Raw genomic sequence first — 21,468 nt, forward strand, 5'->3', positions numbered from 1 at the left:
TGTATTATATATATAACTAGCCTGAGTGGCCAGCATTGCCTGGGTATTTGAATGTGGAGCAAAAATAAAAAGTTGTACTAGGCAGGCAAGCTCGAACCTATGACGTGAAGGCGGAAAAGAAAGTGGAGGTGTGTGTAAGGGTGTTGGTTGAGCAAAAACAAAAAACAAAAAAACAAAAAACAAAAAAACAAAATGCAAAAATTAAAAAAATAGAGTAGTAGACAGGTTTGAACCCATGATACGCATGAGGAAAAAGAGGTGAGAAAAAGATAAATGGTCTTATCGATGCGCCTACCGTGGTTGTGATGTCACCGGCGTTCGAAATAATGCCTTTTATGTAATGTCGTTGATGCAAGTTTGAATGACTTGCAAAAAATGTCAGCAAAAGAAAGCAACCCTCCTTGTAGAAAACTGCCCAATGGAGGGTGAAGGAATTAATGTTTTGGGCCAATTTTTCAATATTTGTCGTCCAAAGACTTGAGCTTCAAAAGAATACCAATCTCATGAAAATCTGTCACCTTTGTCGAAAGTTTTACGCATACATGCAAAAATATGTACATACATTTAACCAGACAGGTGAGATTTATATTATAGATAACATAAAGTCAATTTTTTTCTCTTATTTTACTGGCCATTATAGTTTTCAAAATTATAAATTTTTGGCGGATCACTTTATATTATCTATATAATAAATTAAAGTCAATTTTCCTTTATTTTATTGACCATTATAGTTTTCGAAATGATTAATTTTATTTATTAATATTTTTGAAGGATCACTCTCTATTATCTATATAATAATGTAAAGTAAGTTTTTCCCCTATTTTATTGGCTATTATAGTTTTTGAAAATTCATGACATTTTTGGAGGGTCACTCTGTATTATCTATTCAATAACATAAAGTCAATTTCCCACTATTTTATTAACTATTACAGTTTTTTAAATTGTGAATTCTATGAATGATTTCTCTTTCTCTCTCTCCTTAGTCAATTTTCTCCAAATACAACTTTGGAAAAAAACTCCCAGTGAACGTCTTCTTACAAGGTGCCTTCAATAAGTTTCCAGACTTTTTTTGTATGTATTGATACTACGCACATGAAACTCTAGTCTTCTTCGAAGTAATCTCCTCCGCCTGCAATGCACTTGTTGTACCATTCCAACAACTTGTTACAGCCTCTTTCATTTCCTCAATTGTCTCATATTCGACAACAACCACTAGACGAAACAGTGACAATGAAAAGAAATCACTATAAGAGAAGCGAAAAAAGAGGCCCCATATAAACATGCAACACATACAAAGGATGCACGTATGTATAATGACTTGTATTCTTGAAAATATTACATAATCTTCAAAATTCTTTTTCTAATCCAATCATATTTGGTACAAATAAGCTTCTGTTTATGCCTGACTTGTCCACCAAGCTTTGGTTAGGTCACAGCTTTACAGTGTGTTTCTAGCCTTACCTTCAAGGGGCGACCGGTTTCTCCTTTGTATAGCTTTCCGCATTTGCATGAAATCTCATATGCATAGTTTTTTTAAACCGGTCGCCCCCTAAATGTAAGGTTAGAAGAATACCATAAAGCCATGACATGGGGAGAGGTCAAAAAGTCGGGACTAGCTGATCACATATGGAAAAAAAAAAAGGAACAGACTTCATTTTGTGGAACGAGGTCAAAATAATTGACAGAGATGCAAGGTGGAGGGTCAGTAGACTCAAAGAGGCAGCACATATGCTAAAAAAAAGAAAAATTACTAAGCAGACCATGTAGGTACACAGTCTGACTGCCACAAGTGCAAGACTCAACAAGCATAATCGCCGAGAGACATATTCTCCTAGTGCTTTATAGTGAGTGGAAGAGTTCATTATTATTTGTAAGGTGGACACCACAACAAATAGATAATTGTAAGAGGGTCCACATGAAGGTTGCCAACATCCATAAGTGCAACTGGTGCTGTGGGAACTGAATGGCCATCCAACCAGTGCTCCTGACTAACCCGTCATCCTCTCATTAACCGTAAGTAACGTTACTCCTTTCTCAACAAACTCTTATTTTTACTATCTATATCCTTATTACTTCTCATGTAAATTTATGTAAATAAATCTACATTCCTCCATTAATATATATCGGCATGTTTTTGTCATCATTATGCGACCTTTTGCTTTTCAATCACTTACCATTCAATTCATTAATACACACATGGAGGATGGGATCCCAACTACATAAGCAGGCCATCCTGTCCTTCAACAAAGTGGTGACCCCAACATGATTTGAGCACGCAACCTTCTGATCTGAGGAAATTATATTTCTATTGGCAAAAATAGCCTCTGTTTGAAAAAGCACTGGTTGGGTGCCCATTCCAACCATCGTGGTTCTTGGTTACATGTTGACTGGCTGAGAGTTCAGGCGAAAAAGAGGACGAAATATAACAAACAGGAAGTCATCATGTGGCTATGTTGTGGTCTGGTTATCAGAGTTAAAGGGCGACAATCAAGTTAGCCTCAGTGTTATGGAGATAACTGAATTTAGATTGGCATTCACTACTTGCTATGGAGTCCATGACCTGAATAGCACGATTAGTGTGGGATGGCGTTGAGTGCGATGGCGTTCAAAAACTTAAGACGAATCAAACCCAACGACACTACTCTGATATGTTGTGGACACGTTGGCTTGCAGTTGAATCTGGTCAGAGACCACCCACACACACCCCTTCCCCAAATATAAAAAATAAGGATGCACATACGTTTTCTAGACAGTTCGACAGTCTAGAGTTAACAGGGAATCACAGAGAGTTCTTGATTCAAGATGAGAAAACGAAAAAAGAAGAAAAAAGATCTGAATTGATTCAGTGACGCAGTGGCCATTTCAACGATGGAATCCAAATAAAGACCTCTCTAAATAATAAAATCAAGTTGTTTTTTTGGGGGAGCAGCCATGAATCGTCGCAAGGGGGCACCAACCAAGAACGAGAAAAAGGTAAATGTCTTGAGATTTTCTTGTATGTGGACACACACACACACACACACACACACACACACACACACACACGCACACATATACACACCCATGACTGTAGACACACATGTGCACACACAGAAGACAGGCGGTCACAGCCATGTCACAATTATATAGACACCACATACACAAGAATATATATACATGAAAATATATATACATGAAAATATATATACATGAGAATATATATATCTCATCTCTCATCCTGCCACAACTGCTGTCACCCAATAATGGGGTTGTTAGATTTTTCCATGTAAAAATATCAGATTTTCAAAAATAAATGAATGCTTGTATTTCTTTAAAATAATAAAACCCTTTAACAATTGTTTAAAAAACTATCATAAACTGGTTGTACCAGGAGTTTTTTTAATTTTCACTTTTCTATTTTTATTTTTTTCAAATATCCCATTTTTTTTTTTTTTTTAAATCAAATTATTATTTTTTTTTGTAAATATGCCAGTTTTTTTTAAATAAAATCATTATTTTTTACAAATATGCCATTTTTTTTTTTTAATCAATTATTTTTTTAAAATATGGTTTGGGAAATTTACATTATTTGGACTGCTGTTCCCATTTTGGTTGTTGTTTTCACAATGTTTCAACCGAAGTAACCATTGATCTTTTTCAGGTAGAGCTTTTCAAACTTGGTAGTTTTTATGTAAAACTTGGAAACTTATATGATATTTAAAGCTGAACCCTTTATTTAATGCATAGGGATAGATTGTTCTTGTTCCTTCAGTCATCAAGGGTAAGAAGTGTTAATCTTCAAGTTGTGATACTATGAACATCTCCTTCCCCAGAGTGTTAGGAAGTGATTCATAAAGAAAAAAAAAACAATAACAACAGGAGGGAATAGTTCATTAGCAGAACAAAAGTATAGGAAGGTTAGTAAAAAGTGATGGGGAGCTGCCGAGATCTTTTGAATTCTCTAAACAGTAACATGCCTCACAGTTAATAGTCAGTTTTTGAATAGTCATGGGTTTGGTCGAGAAGGTGTAATTTCTGCTTATTGGTCACTCTAAGTCAAAGACGAGATTTTTTTAGGATTTCCAATCCCTGAGTTAATAAACTTATTAGTTTTGCATTTACTTGCCGTTTTTACAAAGTTTTGACCAAAGTAATTGCCAAATTTTTTCAGGTGCATCTTTTGAAACATGACAGTTTTTATGTTTTTTTTTTTTTTTTTTACTTAATTTTCCTCTCAGTTTGTTCAAGCTGGAGATGAAGCATCCTACTTGATGCCAAACATTCACCCGCTAACTCAGATATTCCAACTGAGAGATCCCTTTAAGTGCAATTGTTTGAATCTCTCTTGCACTTGGTTCACTGGGTATATTTGGCAGGTAGTTTTCTAAATTCTTTTTAATGAGTTCAGTTGCTCCTATAATAACTGGAATGATATGTAAAACTTGGGAATTTATATGATATTTCAAACTAAATGCTTTATTTAATCTACAGGGTAGATTGTTCTTGTTCCATCGTCAGTCATGACAGGATAAACGTGTTAATTTTTAAGCTATTCTTAGTCATTATCGCCTATGTTTGTGTGTGTGTGTGTGTTTGTGTGTGTGTGTGCAATGGCATTAATTCTATTTGGGTTTAAGCGGCTTCCTCTGAAGGAGGAAGTTCCATGTGAGTATGAAATTCACAAGCAGTCCCCAGTTGTATGTATATCCCCGTTAGGGGAGATGACGACATTAGGTTTTTGTAACTGTTGCAGGGAGGTGTTGACATCCTCCTATGCCTGAAATTCCCAAATTGGTCACCCATTTTAGTAATGACCAGGCTCAGCATTGCTTAACTTTGATGATCTGAAGGGAACTGGTGTGTCAACGTGATTATGCCATATATAAACATTATCACCTATATATATAACATTATATATAACATTTTAACGTATATATAACATTATCGCCTGTTGTAAGGATTGAACCTTCTACCTCCTGAAGACACTCATTTAGAACCCGTCACTCAATGCCTTTAATCATTACACTAACTGTTGTGTTTGGAGAAATTGTGATATCAGGATTATTGGATAACATAGTAACAAGTAGACAAGCTCATTGTATTTTAAGCACAATTTATTCACACCAAAAACATTTAATTATTTACAGAACGATATTCAGTGTTCAGGATACCGCCATCTTGCTTGGGTTCCCTCAGAAGAACTCTCTAGTCTTTTTAAGGATCTATAAAGCAAGATAACTTATTCCCCCCCTTTATCACTATAGTACTAATCTAGCTGAGAATCGTAATTTTATTAATCTAAATAACGTAAATGATATCAATCTGCATCTAAAAAATTCTGAAACATGAAATGCGAAAGATCAACTTAATTATTACGGAATTTCAAACGGAATTTTGAAAGGAACTCTTAATTTATTCCATGGGATTAGCTTGCTTTCATTTTGTAAGCCATGACCGAGTAAAAGTCTTAAGTAATATCTGTTATGGTGTCAATGTTGGAAAGAAAAACAAGACGACTCGAAAACAGTGAAATGAATAATATATTAAACAGCAAATACAGTTGAGTCGGAACTCCACTCAACTCATGGACAAAATAAAGTTACGATTGTGTGTGTGTCTCTCTCTCTCTCTCTCTCTCTGAGTCTTGGATTCAGACTGCTGAAAATCAGAACCTGGTCACCAGAAGTGACGTCAGGAATAGTTCATTGTCAGAATCTGTAGGGATGCCATCCCAATAATATTGGAATTGTATTCTTAGTATTGTCTGAACCTTCAACCTCAAGAAGGCTGTCACTTAGAACTGATTATTACTTAACACTTATATCCGTTACACCACAGATTCTTAGTTACATCAATTGAAACATTGTGAAAATAGCATCTAAAGAATAAATCCGTTTCCAAGGTCGCTGGAAAAATGGTGAGATCCTTCTACCGCTCCAGTAGATATCTCACTGCTCTTGCAATCCTATATAAAAGCCAGGTACATCCTTTACTCTTGATCTGAGATAGAACACGTACATCAAATCTGTTGCCAAGGTCGCTGGAAAAATGGTAGATATCTCACTGCTGATGCAATTCTCTACCTATATAAGAGCCAGGTACATCCAAAGTACTGTTGCCACATCTGGGCAGGAGCTGCTAGGAAGACCTTATCCTGCCTTGACAGAGTTCAAAATAGACTTCGTAGCCTAGTGGGAGGTGCCCTTTTCTCTTCCCTGCAACCTATTTCCCACAGAAGAGACGTTGTGAGCCTGTCTCTACTTTATTGTTATTTTCATGGCCAGTGCTCGTCTGAGCTCCAATCTATGGTCCCCCTTCATCAAACTTTCACAAAAAACACTTGTCTAGTTGAAACCACTATCAATAATTTCCCCAACTGTTTATCTGCCTAAAGCTGAACATTGATTCCATGAACAAAACTTCTTTCTTAGAACCGCACGCCTGTGGAACTCTCTCCCATTTACCTGCTTTCCTTCTGACTACAATTTGGTTATCTTCAAGTCCATTATAAACAAATTCTTGATGAGCCATCCCCTTAAGTAATACAACTTACCAAATTTCCACTACTAACAATTACTACGATATTATCCCATTGACTACTGCACTCATTAACCCTTATCCTTGAGTGGCCCCTGGGCCTTGACAAGTGGCAACTCCTATGTGAAAAACAAAAAAGATGAAAACAGTAATCTGAGTAAACAGAATATGATCGATAGCAAAAACCTTGTAACGTTTCTTACCTTCTTTTTATTTTCAGGAGTTAAAGAGCGATAAAACTTGCGTCCTTGTTTCCCCGCATTCCAAATTGTAAAGTTCGACCAGTGAGTGAGCACCTTGTCCTCAAAACGCTCTAACCGTAAATCCCATATCGTGTTCCTGTTGTACAAAAATAGAAAATGCAAAAATGGAAGTTTTGTTGAGTACACATGCAGAATATATATACAGGGTGACCCAAAAGAAAACAGGCCCCAACTCTAATTAGGCCCCGTTTCTTAGTGTTTTGTCTGAATGAAATGAAATTTTGGTCATAACTAGTTTATTATATTCAAAACATCACATCAAAACACTAGGGTCTTTGGCTTTTTTTCTCCGTTCTACAGCATTTGTTCTAGATGGCCTTTATTTAGCTCTGTGCATTTCTTGAGGCGCAGCACGAAGTTGTCCATGACGTTCTTACAGATCAAATTGGTAATGGCTCTAATCTCCTCCCTGATGGCTTCCTTGAGTTCTGTGATGGTTCTGAGCTTCCCTGCGTAGACTCTGTTCTTAAGATAGCCCCAAAGAAAAAAATCTGGAGGGCTTAGGTCTGGGCTGTGGTGTGCCCACTCAAAATCAGTCTTGAGACTAATCACTCGGCCTCCAAAGTTCTCTTTCAGCCAATCTCGGGACAGGTTTGAGGTGTGAGAACTTACTCCGTCCTGCTGGAACCAGAACTTGCTCATGAGTGATGGGTAGATGGTCTGGAGCTCACTCTTGAAGGTTTTGAGGACCTCCACATACTGCTCCTTGGTGACTGTCACTGCTGCGCCAGATTCTTCGATGAAGATTGCAGCCCACACCGTGCACTTAGGAGAGTGCAGGGGCTTGGTGGCTACTTCATTGGGTCTGGAGGACCCCCAGAAGACATTTGTCTTGGAGTTCGCCTTTCCATCAAGATGGAAGTGGGCTTCATCTGAGGTCCAAAGGAAGTTAAGGAAACTTGGTGTCTCCTCGATCTTTTCGATCATCTTGACTGCCATAGCCCTCCTCTGCTTCTTGTCTGAGGCTGTATGGGTCGGCAGCATCTGTATTCTGTATGAGTAAGCCCGGATATCGTTTTTTTTGAGTCACCCTGTCTATATATATATATATATATATACACATATTTTTTTTTTTTTTTTTTTTTTTTTTCACTATTTTTAATTGCTAATTTTATGCATATTTTAAAAACTTTCATTGTCTTCATTTTTTTTTTTTTAGAATTGATGCTTCATCAAATTTGGTACTCTGGCTAGGTCATTATTTTAGGTTGAAAGAATGGATTAGAGTTCATGAATTAGTAGATGTATAACAGTTGAGGTAGCAGGTACAGTTCACAGACGAAGGCTAAGGAAAACATGGGAGGAAGTGAGAAGGATGGACCTGAGAGAAAAAGGAATAAAGACTTGGCCAGAGATGGGTTGAGAAGTGAATTTCTTTAAGCCGTCCAATACATATGAGAATGATGTTAAGCTGATGATGATAATTGTTGTTGCTGTTATTGTTGTTGTTGTTGTTATTGTTGAGATTCATTCATGATGATTATTTTGTTTGCATTCGTTTCTCTGATATCTTTCTATTAAGAATTTTTTCTAGAAGGATATCGGGTATTTAGAGAAGGAACCATATAAAGATTGCCAATGTTTCTGTGGAACGAACTGGGTTTGAATTTGGAACACCCACGTTGTTAACCCGTGTCATTAACCACTTGGCCACCATCATCTTTCTAATGATAATTTTTGTTGTTGTTGTTGACTAACAAGACGGTTGGGATTAGCTGTTAAATCCCATATTATGTTCCTGTTGTACAAATAGATTAGAGTAAGTTAATGTAACATGCTAATATATTATATATACAGTAGAACCCCGAGATACGGTGGCCCTAGGATACGTTTTTTTTCAGGTTACGATGTGGAATAACATGTTTTTCTGGCCTCTTGTTTTTCTGGGTCTTGGTTATGGTATTTGCTCTGCTCATGGTGTAATATTTTATGTTATTTGATTATATACATGTGTATTATATACTGTACTGTATTTTGTTACTAATTTTTAACACTGTATCCGAGGGTTCTACTGTGTGCATATATATATATATATATATATATATATATAAAAATTCGGAATACTAAATAAGACTATATGTGTGTGTGTGTGTGTGTGTGTGTGTGTGTGTGTGTGTAAATATATATAATTATTCAATGTCGCAGCTCACAAGAGCGATGACAGTCAAAAAGCCAGAAGTTCAAGACTCAAGTTTTGCCCTCATTTGGGCTCATCAATTAGACATATCCCAACTCGGGATTTGAAATCCGAGCCTCTTGCATGCAAGGCAAGCACTCTGCCAAATGAGCAAGCACCCCTGCACTCAAAAAAGTCTATTAACTAACACAGATTAAGCAAACCGTGGAATATATATATATATATATATATATATATATATATATATATATGTAAGCGAGATAAGACACTGATAGAAATTCAGATGAAAAATCCTGATGGATATTATTTGAAGTAATACTTTCAAACAGGAAAAGCTCAATATTTAAGAATAGAGCAATATAAAAGTTTTGTAGTTCAATTTTAAATTCTGAAAAGACAACATATAGAGACATATATTCGATTTAAGAATTTATTGCTCGACAAAGGAATATATAGAGGGGGTTATTTTAATTTCCTTAATCCATGGATTTTCAACAATGGCTCATATCATCAGAGGAAATGAAATGCAGTTAGCAAAATGTTCAGTTGCGAATGGACACTATTTTGCTTTTCAGCACAATTATTGAAAATAGTTTTTGAGTGGTTGTGGATAATTATATGTAGAAAATTATATGAAAAAAGAAGTTGATACAACCTGGGTAGTCCATTATTCGAAGGAGTCCAATGTCATTCAGGGTTATAAATCCGGGTGAGCAGAAAATAGGCCCATGGGAGAAAGTGATATTCCCATATAGTGAAAGTGTACTGTTCCTTATTGATATTTCGAAAAGTATACCAGGCAGCCTTATTCGTTGTTGCGTTGATTGTGTGTTATTTGCTGTGGTCCAAATGCTTTCTCGGTGTTGACAAAGTATATCCAAAATTGGGTGGATATACCATTCCATTGTAATTATCCCCATGAATAATAGAATTTGAGCATTGAATTAAATGTGCAATGGACCTCGGAATCAATAGTATAGTTATCAAAATACCAAAGATGGCAAAATAATTTCAATAATTCTTTTTCTGAAATAAATTTAAATAACTTTTGCTTAGCATGTTGCAATTATGCAAATGAGTTATCACTGACCAATCAGAGAGTTTTATATTAAAATAATTTTATAAAATTCTTCCAATTTGGGTTCACTCCTTCGAAGTCAATCAGTTCATTTATAAAGATGCCTAAAACTAAAGAGTTGTCAATAGACATTCTACAAAAAATCATTGATAAGCACAAAGAAGGAAAAGGGTATCGAATAATATCAAGGGAACTTAATCTACCACTTAGTACAGTTGGAAACGTTATTAGAAAGTTTAAAAACCCTGGTGAAGCTGTTGCAAATCTTCCAAGATGTGGTCGGTCAAGGAAATTAAACAAAAAAAAAATCAAGGTGGGTACAGAAAGGTACAAAAAAAGCCCTTTTCTTACTTGTGGTGAAATTCAAACCGACCTCAGAGAAGCTGGGATTAATGTGAGCAAGGATACAATCAGTAGAGTTCTAAATCGTGCAAGTTTTGTATCAAGGTCCCCAAGAAAAGTTCCATTATTGAAGCTTAAACATGTCAGATCACGTTTGAATTATGTTAAACATATGGGGAACAACCCCAAGAATTTTGGAACAAGGTAATCTGGTCAGACGAAACGAAAATCTTTTTTAGGAGCTAAGTATAACTACTTCATTTACTCACATAAATTTAATATACGAATGTATAGATTTATGCGTAAACTTTAAGTATTTACTTCAAAAGTGCTCAATACGTAGGTAGAGCTAGTTAGTAATTTATAAATATTCTGCGTTTCATCCTCAACATATATAAAAACAAGAAGCAACCACAAAATTCGCGCATAAGCCTGACGAATCCTATAGTGGATGAAACGCAGAATATTCAGTGTAGCTTAATCGCCATATATATTTTATAAATTACTATATATATATATATATATATATATATATATATATATATATATATCTTATTAATATTTTTTAACAAAATGTTTATTTATCAAAATTATATATATATCTATAATATAAAGCTGAACGTCTATGTGTGTGTGTGTGTGTGTGGTCATGAATAGGCTCCTATATGGTTGACTATTATAGAAAACTGATCACATATAATGATAGAAATGTATCGAGACACAGGAATGGGTATGTTTGATCTGGTAGAACGGTGCTTCATTAAAATTGTAGGGTCTGCGTTCGCGCCTGGTCCACAAAGTATGAAAATAAAAAATTTAAAAATTAAAAAAACAACGTTTACAAGGATTTTTGATATAGATGTACATAATAATACTTTGATAAGTATTTTTTAACTTAAATAGGGATGGTATAATAAAATTGTGGGGTCTGCGTTCACGCCTGACCTCCATAGAATGGAAATAGGCACAAACTTTAATAAAGACTTTTCATATCTATCTGCGTAAGTATACTTTGATAATTATGTTTCAGTTTGAAGAAATATGGTATAATAAAATTATGGGGTGTTCATTCGAACCTTACCTCCATAGAACGTAAATATGTCACAAAGTTTAACAAGATTTTTTAATATAGATCCACAGAATAATGTGATAAGTGTTTCAGTGTGAACAGGTATGGTATAATAAATTATGGGGTTTATCTATTTTATTTTTACTTTCATCATATTTTGCTTTGGGTTTGATACCCTCAAATTCGAAGCTATCTCTTTACAACCCTTCCTTTTCATAACCTATCATACTTTCATAAATCAGAGTCCATTTTCTGTAGGCTGTTTTTGAACCCAGTCAACGACGGGTACTTTTGCTAATATATATATATATATATATATATATATATATATATATATATATATATATATACATACATATATATATATGTATGTATATATATATATATATATATATACATACATACATATATATATATATATATATATATATATATATATATATATATAGATATATATATATATATATACCCTTAGTTATCATTCTAAATTCCAAAAGATGAAATCAATTTACACTCATAAATTTTTATAGTGATGATAATGATGACATGTATATGTGTGCATATGAAATTGAAGTTGAAGAAATTTTATATATTCACCTACACCCCCTTGAAAAAAGAAGAAATTATAAAAAAACAAATCTTTAACAATCACTTTAACGATAACAAAGTCATTCCAATGAAATACTAAATACTATACGTGTGTGTGTGTGTGTGTGTGTGTGTGTGTGTGTGTGTGTGTGTGTGTGGGTACAACCTGTTAATACAAAATTATCTAGGTCGTGATCAAAAGGTAAGGCTATCCTCCCAGGCATTACTAGGGGTTAAGAAAGTTCCCTTCCTAACCCCTTTTTAAGATAAGAATATACACCGGTCACGTGATGAACAATTTTTTTCTCCATGATGATCGCAAGGTGGGTGTTCAATTTAGAAGAATGTTATAATTGAAAACTGATCCTGACATTAAAAGTCATCAAAATATTTTTTCAAAATTTTTTTTTAAATCTGAAAGTCAAGCCTACAGACTTAACTTTCAGATTTAAAAGTATATGCATATACAAGGGTAGTTCCAAAAATCCCCATATTTTTTAAACTCCAAAAGTTGAAGAGCTACAAAAACGTAAATAGTACCATTAAAACAGGTGACCTTATTCAATGAGAATAACGGGAAAAAAAGTTTTAAAAAGTGAAAATTGTGAAATTTAGAATTGGAGGGAAATCTCATAAACATCCTTTTATTTTTAAATTCCTAATACTTTTTTAGGGCGGAGTTGGGGGGGGGGATGTTGATGGTATCCTAAAATTGAAAATAAATAACTTACTCTGCAATGCTGAAAGTTGTGCATTCAGGATGGTATCGGTACATCATGAGGTCAGCATCAACTCTTATCACTTGACCGTTAAGATCAAGATGTTTGTAGAAAAATATCAAATCCTCAGGAGTACCCTGTCAATTTAAAAAATATAAGTAACATTTTTTTACATAAATACTTAGATTACTAATGGAGTAGGTCTAGTTATTTAAAAAACCTGAAATCTGCAATTAAACCAATTTGTCTCTGATGACTGACTCTAGAGCATCTACGATATATATATATATATATATATATATATATATATATATATATACTCACAGACCACCCGACATTGCCCAGTCATAAAATATGCATAAATATTACATTTTAATTAATACTCACATGTACATGCGAGCATTATGGTTTTTTTCTAAACAGTTCACTTCTTGTAAGAAAAAAAATACTCAAGCTAAAGACAGTGAGTCAAGTATGATAACCATTTGGCCAGTATGACACACTTTTTAAAAAGTTTTTTAAATCGATCGAAAGACTTGTACTTGGGAATACTTAACTAAAGAGGTACATACTACTGCCTAATTTGCTTCTGTATGCACAAGCTTACAGCTTGTATCCACCTTTTGTTAAATTCTATAAAATGTAATCTTTTTCTATCACATCTAATTTTAACCATAAGCTTATGCTTAAAGAAAAAATCAGATCATGATGAGAAAATGGTTCAATCCCATACACCTCCATCATTTTAGAAGCACTGTCCATACCATCAGTCTAGCTATAGCAAAGATTGCAAAAAATAAATTGCTTATCTTGGAAGGATAACATCCACTCTGCCTTTATTTAATTTCTTTCTACTTAACTCTCATTCCCAATTAGAAATCGACCCTCTTGTTTTTTGGTTAAAAAATCTGAAAAGCAGTAGATGGCCTACTCTTAGAAATGGTTGGGAAGGTCTTATTAACCTGCTCAAGAATTTATTTGGTTTTCTTTGTTTTTTTTTTTCTTGTTTTTTTTTTTGTGGTTGTTGTGCTACTCTCTATCATTTTTTTTGTGAAATTGTAAACGTTTTGAAATCATTAAGAATATTTTAAGTAAGATAAGTAAATGCGATATTGTGGTGATTGATTAAAATGAAAATGATGCATAAATAGTAAAAAAACATTGGAGACATTGCCAAACCTGCTGCAAAGAAAGTGGGTTGACTCTACTCTCACATGACAGTATCCTATATCTTTACAAAGCCACCATTTATCCACGTATGTAGTATTGTTGCCTCATCTGGGCTGGTTCATCTACAACTAGACAGGCTCCAAAAAAGATTCTCCAATCTAATAGATCCCATACTATCAACCAAGCTCCCACCCCTGTCCCATCACTGCAATGTTGCATTCCTGTGTCTGTTTTAGAAGTACTTTAATGGAATATGTTCTGGTGAACTTGTAGTACTTGTGTCCCTTCGATTAACTTGACAAATAGCAAAATTCCACCACTTAGAGGTCTTTAAATGCTGGAAAGCCTTTTACTCTAATAATTTCTTCCTTTGAATTGTTAAATTTTGGAATTCCCTCCCTGTACTAACATGTTGAAATTTAAATACAATGCAAACCAACACCTCACTTCTCAACTGCCTATGTAGTGCTTCTGTAGACATGGTTCTAAATAGTATTCCCTTGTGTTCAAGTGGAAATATGCCTTGCTTGGGGTGAATAAAGATTTGAAAAAATAAGGAATGAAAGCAATAATCAATGAGATAAAATACTTAACAAGAGTATGATAGACAGAGGATGACCAGCAAATCCCCACTTTTAATGGCCTTGTGCCTAATTTGTAAATGTAATGAATAAATAATTCAAATAATCCTGATATGCTGCTACTCTCTTCTTTTTCTTCTTTCCTAGCTGATTACAACATGATCGTTTTCAAGTCTAATGTAAACAAATTCTTGCTGAGCTGTCATCTTAAACAATGAAATTTTCACCACTACCAATCATTATAGTATTGTCTCACCGACCACCTAACACTAATAAACCCTTATTCTCAAATGACCTCAGGGCCTACATAAGTAGTGACTCTCTTGTAAAAAAATATGTCATCCTCTTTTTTTGTTTATGCTGCTATTACTACCTTCTCTATTCCCCTCCTTCTATCATTTCTTGTTCCCATATGTAAGCAATAAAGCAATTTAAAATATATAAGCAACATTTTTTACATAAATACTTGGGTGACTAGTGGAACAGATATGATTATTTAAAAATCTAAAACCTGTAATTCCCAATTCAAATAAAATTATTGATTCCGATTCTTTTAAAAACTCTTAATATTTAGCTATAAAGTTATTGTAGTATTTTCTGATTACCGCAAAAACTCATGTAAATATGTGTATATATTTTCACAAATGTTAATAATAAAGTTATGGTGGGATGTATTAACTTTAGTTTTTCTGATAATTTAAAATCAATAAATATTTGTCATTTTCTCATGAGTACCAACAATGGAAAATAAAGTTTTTAACAAAAAAAAAAAAAAAAAAAAAAAAGAATTGTTTTTTGGCATTGGAAAATAGGCACAAATTTTCTGATTCTGATATACTAAAAAGTTCTGATTTTTCTGATTCTTCATTCTGATTAATTGTCACAACACTAATATATATATACTAGTGGGACCAATGGAAATTCCACAGGGGACTCATTCATATGTAATATATTGATGTTGGCATTCTGTAGATGTTCAGCGTAACTGGAGACGCTTTGATATTATTGTAGCTCTTTTGTTAAAACTGCAAAAGTATTTATCTAAGCTAGTAAGGATGCCCGGCATAGCCTGGTCATAAAGTATGCTTAAATATCATATATGTTATTATAGAGTTAATGTTCTATCAATTTTTATATATTATAAAGTTGTGATTTCAAAAATAAAAAAAATATATCCATATGACTTGGGTGCATTAGCTTGAATCGAAACCAAAATAAAAACTTGTGAAAAAATATATGTATATATATATCACTTGAGTTCCTTCAGCCATAATCGAAACCAAAACCAAAACTTATGAAGAATTCTCTGTAAAATTATTTATGACAAGAAATGGAAGTACATAACAATTAAACGACCTGGATGTAAGTGTGACACAGAAAATAACACACATGTAATCGTATTAATATATAAATTATTTTATCTCCTCGTCTCATTCACCCTTCAGTACCAAACATATGCTGCTACTGATAAACTCGTTTTCCGTTTCCTCTTTATTTATGTCATTTATTATTTTCCGTTTCTTCTTTATTTATGTCATTTATTATTCACATCGTGCTCTTACTCTTACACTGCTGCTGCTACCCCTACTACTATTCAGTCTGATTCCCTCCTCCCACCAGTCTCATTGTAATGTGTCATCAGTCGAGAAAACAAACATGATTAAAAAAATATAGTTGATGAGAAAAAACTTCCATAGGATGTTCCTAACAATTCCTGAAATTAGCTGGATTGATATTTGTGTAAATCATACTTTTCCTTTTTCCGAGAAACCTCCAACTTTGTCAAACTGTTTCCGGGAACATAACCACGTTGGCATTGCAACAGTCGGTCCATGCGAGGTGTAGATCTGCAAAGCAAAAGAAAAAGAAAAAAAAATTGTGCTTGAGTATTTAATAGTGATGTCATAGAATAACTGACACATCAGTTCCTGCTGGATCACCAAAGTTAAGCAACATTGAACCTGGTCAGTACTAAATGGGTGACCATTTGGGACTTCCAGGTGCTGTATGTGCTCTCTGCTTATCTCTGTGTTGTTTCCAGTCATCCTAGACTTCTCCTTGCCACTGAACTCAAACAGTGCCCATTCAAAAGGTGGTGTGGTTGGGGAAGATTGTGTAACACTTGCCTCACAATTACATGTGCAGGGGGTATCCTTTGTCTTTCGAGACTGAATGTAAGCATAGAATAACTCCTCCCACCTAAAAATCAATTTCAGTATTTAATGGTGAATATATATATATATATATATATATATATATATATATATATATATATATATATATATATATATATACATATATATACATATATATATTTATATATATATATATAAATATATATATATATATATATTTATATACATATATATATATATATGTATGTTTATATATATATATATATATATATATATATATATATATATATATATATATATATATATAGAATAAGTTTCCTTTGCTTGTCTCTTATGATTAAATTTGTGTTAAAAAAAAACAAATTCTGGAATTTTGAATTGTGATTCAATAGACTATTTGTAATATAAAATAAACATGTGATAAATACTTCACATCTGAAGAAAAAAGACCAATTAACGTTGTTAAATTCTTAGGAACCATTATGTAAACATTAATCAAAGGGGACTTTTCTTTAGTATATATCAGCATGACTTCCACTAAACCTACCCAAATCAATTTCCAAAATAAAAAGTTTCAATGCAAAACTTGATTAAAGAGCAAATATATTTAATTTTTTTGTTTAATTTTTAACTAAAACAAAAACAAATTCAGCCAATTTGATTTGGTTGTTTTGTTTTATGACATTTTGTAATGAAAAAAAAACCAAAAACAGAACTCCTCAGCAACACCAAAATTCATACCAATTCCTTTTAACTTAAACCATAATTCACAATACCAACTCTCAACATTTATGCTCTCTTCAGCTGTCAAAAAACTTGATTCTTTGTCCTCTCCAATTCGTCCCTCTTATAGCTACTAATCCCTTCATATGCACATTAATGCAACATGCATATAAAGAGTCAAGTTTATGACTTTTAATGTGGAGGGGGAGATGGAACAACACAGAAATAAGTCACTGAGTTTACGTACCTGGGCAGCAACATAGGTTCCATGGAGAGAGATATCAAAATTCATATCTCAAAAGCATTGGATAAGCTGCGATCAATATGGACTTCAAGGCTATCTGACAAACTGAAAAGGTAATTATTTAGAGCAGTGGTGGAGTCTGTTCTTGTTTACGGTGCTACAACCTGGACACTCACCAAAAGATTGGAAAGAAAGCTAGACTGCACATCCACCCGTATGCTATGAACAGTATTAAATATATCTTGGCAAGATCATTCCACAAAGCAGCGACTTTATGGCAACCTACCTGCTATATCTATTATCATCAGGGAGTGATGTCTATGATCTTCCGGTCACTGCCAGATAAGCAAGTAAGGGCTGGTGAGAAATGTATTGGTGTGGACTCCACGGCACAGACACATGAGCATAGAACAATCTAGATTCACGTTTATCCAGCAAATTGCACATGATGCCACCTGTGATCCTGAAGATCTGAGGCAGCTAATGGCAGAAAGGGAAGTCGGAAGAGAGAGAGTCACATTGGTCCGGGCAAGGAGTCTGATGAGATAGATATACAGATGGTATATAAAGAATCCATCTACAAACAAGTTTTTCTTTTCTTTTTCCTTTCTGTCATGTGACAGACTCTTCAGAGGCGATGCCGATTGTGTGTAGTAACTTCTATAACACATATCAACCATTTTGGGATTATTTAATGCCAAATCCAATCACTTTGATAAAAGTTTTTATCCTTCAAGTTCTTTATATTTTCAAATATTTATTCATAGTATTTGGTTTGATTGTTTTGTAGAGGAAAATTGTTATTTTTTTTTTGGCTTTGCAGAACATGATTGAGTTTTGTCAAGGAAAAGGAAAAAAACAAAACAATAACATCAATGTTTGGTGCATTTTAAGTCAGGATGACAGTATCTTCAGACAGACTGATCCGGTAGCACCAGAGATTAAGTTAATATCACATTATGTAAAACTAATTTTGGAGGCATGTTCAAAGGTTGAAATACACCACTTTTTTTCATGATAGTTTTGCAATTTTGTTTATCGTGTTTTGTATTGGAAGTCTTCAAATTATGATGGAAAACATTTTTTCAGCATGAAAGCTACTTATGATATGACTAAGTCTATATGATCTACCACCTACTAAAAATGCAAAACATATTATTGATTAATATATTGTAAATTAGTTTTATACGTAAAGTATATACAGGTGTACATTGCATTATTGCACCAACCCATATTGCACAGTACAGCTGTGTACATTTTTTGTCATTACCTTACTCTGATGATTTGCATTAGATGGAATCAGTCAGGGATACATAGTCAAGACAGTAGCTGCTAATAGCCAGCCCCCAAGCAGATTTATAGATGCTAATTAGTCATGATGGAGCAGTATTTGGGCTTAATAATCTTCATATGGGAAAAGGCTGACTCACATAAATAAGTGTTGTGGAGACGCCCACTAATTAGCATACGTGGGTGAACAAGGTATAGATAAAGGTATCAAGTCAGCAAGACCGAGGAGCTGTGTTCGAACGCCGGATAGGCAAGATGCATGTGCCGGTTGCTCCATGAAAGACTTTAACACGCCCTCTGCCGGACAATCTTCCAACTGCAGTACAACTGCACCTTTGTAAATATATATTATCTTTTCGTCTTAATATATTAATGCCGGTGTCCCTCAGGGGTCCATCCTGGGCCCAACTCTTTTCCTGATCTACATTAATGATCTTCCAAATCACATCCTTACATCATTTGTAGATATTTATGCTGACGACACTACCATTTATGGTAGCACATCTAAGACAGTAAACGACCAAGTTCTCTTCAATTCTCTCTCCTCTGATCTTGAGCATGTAGTACAATGGGGAAAGGAGTGGCTGGTTACTTTTAATGCATCTAAAACTAAGCTTCTCTCTTTACATCATCAACATTCTGATCCACATCTGGCATCAATTGAAATGAATGGCTCTCGTCTTCAGGAGGCCTCAAGTTTTGACAAGCTTCTGGGCTTGAGCATTACTCCTGATCTTAAATGGAACACGTACATCAAATCTGTTGCCAAGGCCGCTGGAAAAATGGTGGGGTCTTTCTATCGATCCAGTAGATATCTCACTGCTGATGCAATTCTCTATCTATATAAGAGCCAGGTACGTCCAAGGATGGAATACTGTTGCCACATCTGGGCAGGAGCTGCTAGAAAGGACTTGTCCTGCCTTGACAGAGTTCAAAATAGACTTTGTAGCCTCGTAGGAGATGTCCTTTTCTCTTCCTTGCAACCTCTATCTCACAGAAGAGATGTTGTGAGTTTGTCTCTGATGTATCGTTATTTTCATGGAAAGTGTTCGAATGAGCTTCAATCTATGGTCCCCCCTTGCAAAACTTTCACAAGAAACACTCGTCTAGCTGTAAACACTATCAATAATTCCCCCCACTCTTTATCTGTGCCTAAACCTAAACGTAGATTCCATGAACAAAGCTTTTTTATTAGAACTGCACGCCTGTGGAATTGTCTTCCGTTTTCCTGCTTTCCGGCTGACTACAATATGGTTGTCTTCAAGTCTAACGTAAATAAGTTCTTGATGAGCCGTTCCATATAAGTTATCAAATTTAACAAATTTTCATTACTAATGATTACTATATTGTCCAATTTCTACTGTACATTCTTTAACCCTTATCCTTGAGTGGCCTCTTGGCCTTGATAATGTGTTGATACCTATGAAAAAAAAAAAAGAAAAAGAAAAAGTCCAATGTGAACAAGTTCTAATTGAATCGTCCCCCTAAGTAATCCAAGTTACAAAATTCCCACTGTTTACTATGCTAAAATCACAATGACTAATGTATACCTATTAACCCTTATCCTCGAGTGGCCTCTGGGCCTTGATAAGTGGTGACACCCATGTAAAAAAAAAAAAAAATATATTTGTTTTACCTTTACTTTCTGCGTTCATATTGTTATTGATACAGACACAACAATAAGTATACCCAAATAATGCAGTCAAGAAAGTAGCATATTTACGGAATTTGGGGTCCTCTGTGAGCAAGTTCCATAATTGCCCATGAGCTCTGCATCAGCTGAATGTCAGTTTATAGTGTCAGAATTTCATCCCTCACTTTAGAAAAGTACAGGTTGCAATTTTTGATGCGAGTGAAACTACGTTAGCATCATTTTAGAAAGGGCAGCACATGAATGTAGCGATTAGGTTGAATAAAGCAAAGTCTTTAAAGCGTTCGTCGAATTTTGACAGACAATTGCCAATTTGTTTTATTTAGCGTGCACTCTCAAGCTGCGCCCATGACTGCTCTTGTGTCTCCAGCTTTACCACAAGGTTCTGAAAGTTTGCCAGCAAAAACGTTTTTTTTTTTCAATACCATATGATCTACCTGTTATATCCAGTTTTGACGGTATATAATAACATGACAAAAAACGCCAGTGGAATGCGTAACAAAAAAAAGGTTTATTCGTACTTTGAATAATATACAATACAAAATGGCTGCTTGCCTTGAAGTTGATATACACGTAAATGAAGGTAAAGGAAAAAGGTAACTTAACGTGTGTGAGCGGAACGCTCGTCCTGGGAGCTTGGTTAATCCTGACTACACTTGGAGAGTGTAAGATGCTAGTGCGTACCACTTGACTGCCTCCAAGACAAGACAAGACGCTCTTTTATACATCGTATCATATCCGGTGCTATATGTAATTATGTCCCTTATAACACTACCCATGATCGACGTGACGTAATAGGCACCCCGATTTGATTTCTACATTTATTCTGATAAAATGTTCGGATTGAGCTGACATACCTGATTCACAAGTTGTTCTTCAGTGCGAGTGTTGGCCCACAGTGTGTAACGTTGTGTAGAACCAGGCGGATCTCGGTGGAAACCACTTCCAATCAGCTGCAGAGA

The 21,468-nt window shown here is 34.5% G+C and overlaps 1 protein-coding gene across 1 annotated transcript in view; it reads right to left on the reverse strand.

The window, feature by feature from the left end:
• LOC145285941 (queuosine-tRNA galactosyltransferase-like) overlaps positions 1 to 21,468 on the reverse strand; it is a 67,198-nt gene that overhangs the window by 30,565 nt on the left and 15,165 nt on the right. The window contains exons 6-9 of the mRNA XM_080134449.1: positions 21,364 to 21,459; positions 16,215 to 16,310; positions 12,725 to 12,849; positions 6,720 to 6,855 (exon numbers count right to left, since the gene is read on the reverse strand). Coding sequence (XP_079990575.1) covers positions 6,720 to 6,855; positions 12,725 to 12,849; positions 16,215 to 16,310; positions 21,364 to 21,459 — 453 coding nt within the window. The remainder of the gene's footprint in view (positions 1 to 6,719; positions 6,856 to 12,724; positions 12,850 to 16,214; positions 16,311 to 21,363; positions 21,460 to 21,468) is intronic.

The sequence above is a fragment of the Euprymna scolopes genome, chromosome 10 (genome assembly GCF_053919585.1).
Source record: "Euprymna scolopes isolate OS-2025 chromosome 10, ASM5391958v1, whole genome shotgun sequence".
Taxonomy (NCBI): Eukaryota; Metazoa; Mollusca; class Cephalopoda; order Sepiida; family Sepiolidae; genus Euprymna; species Euprymna scolopes.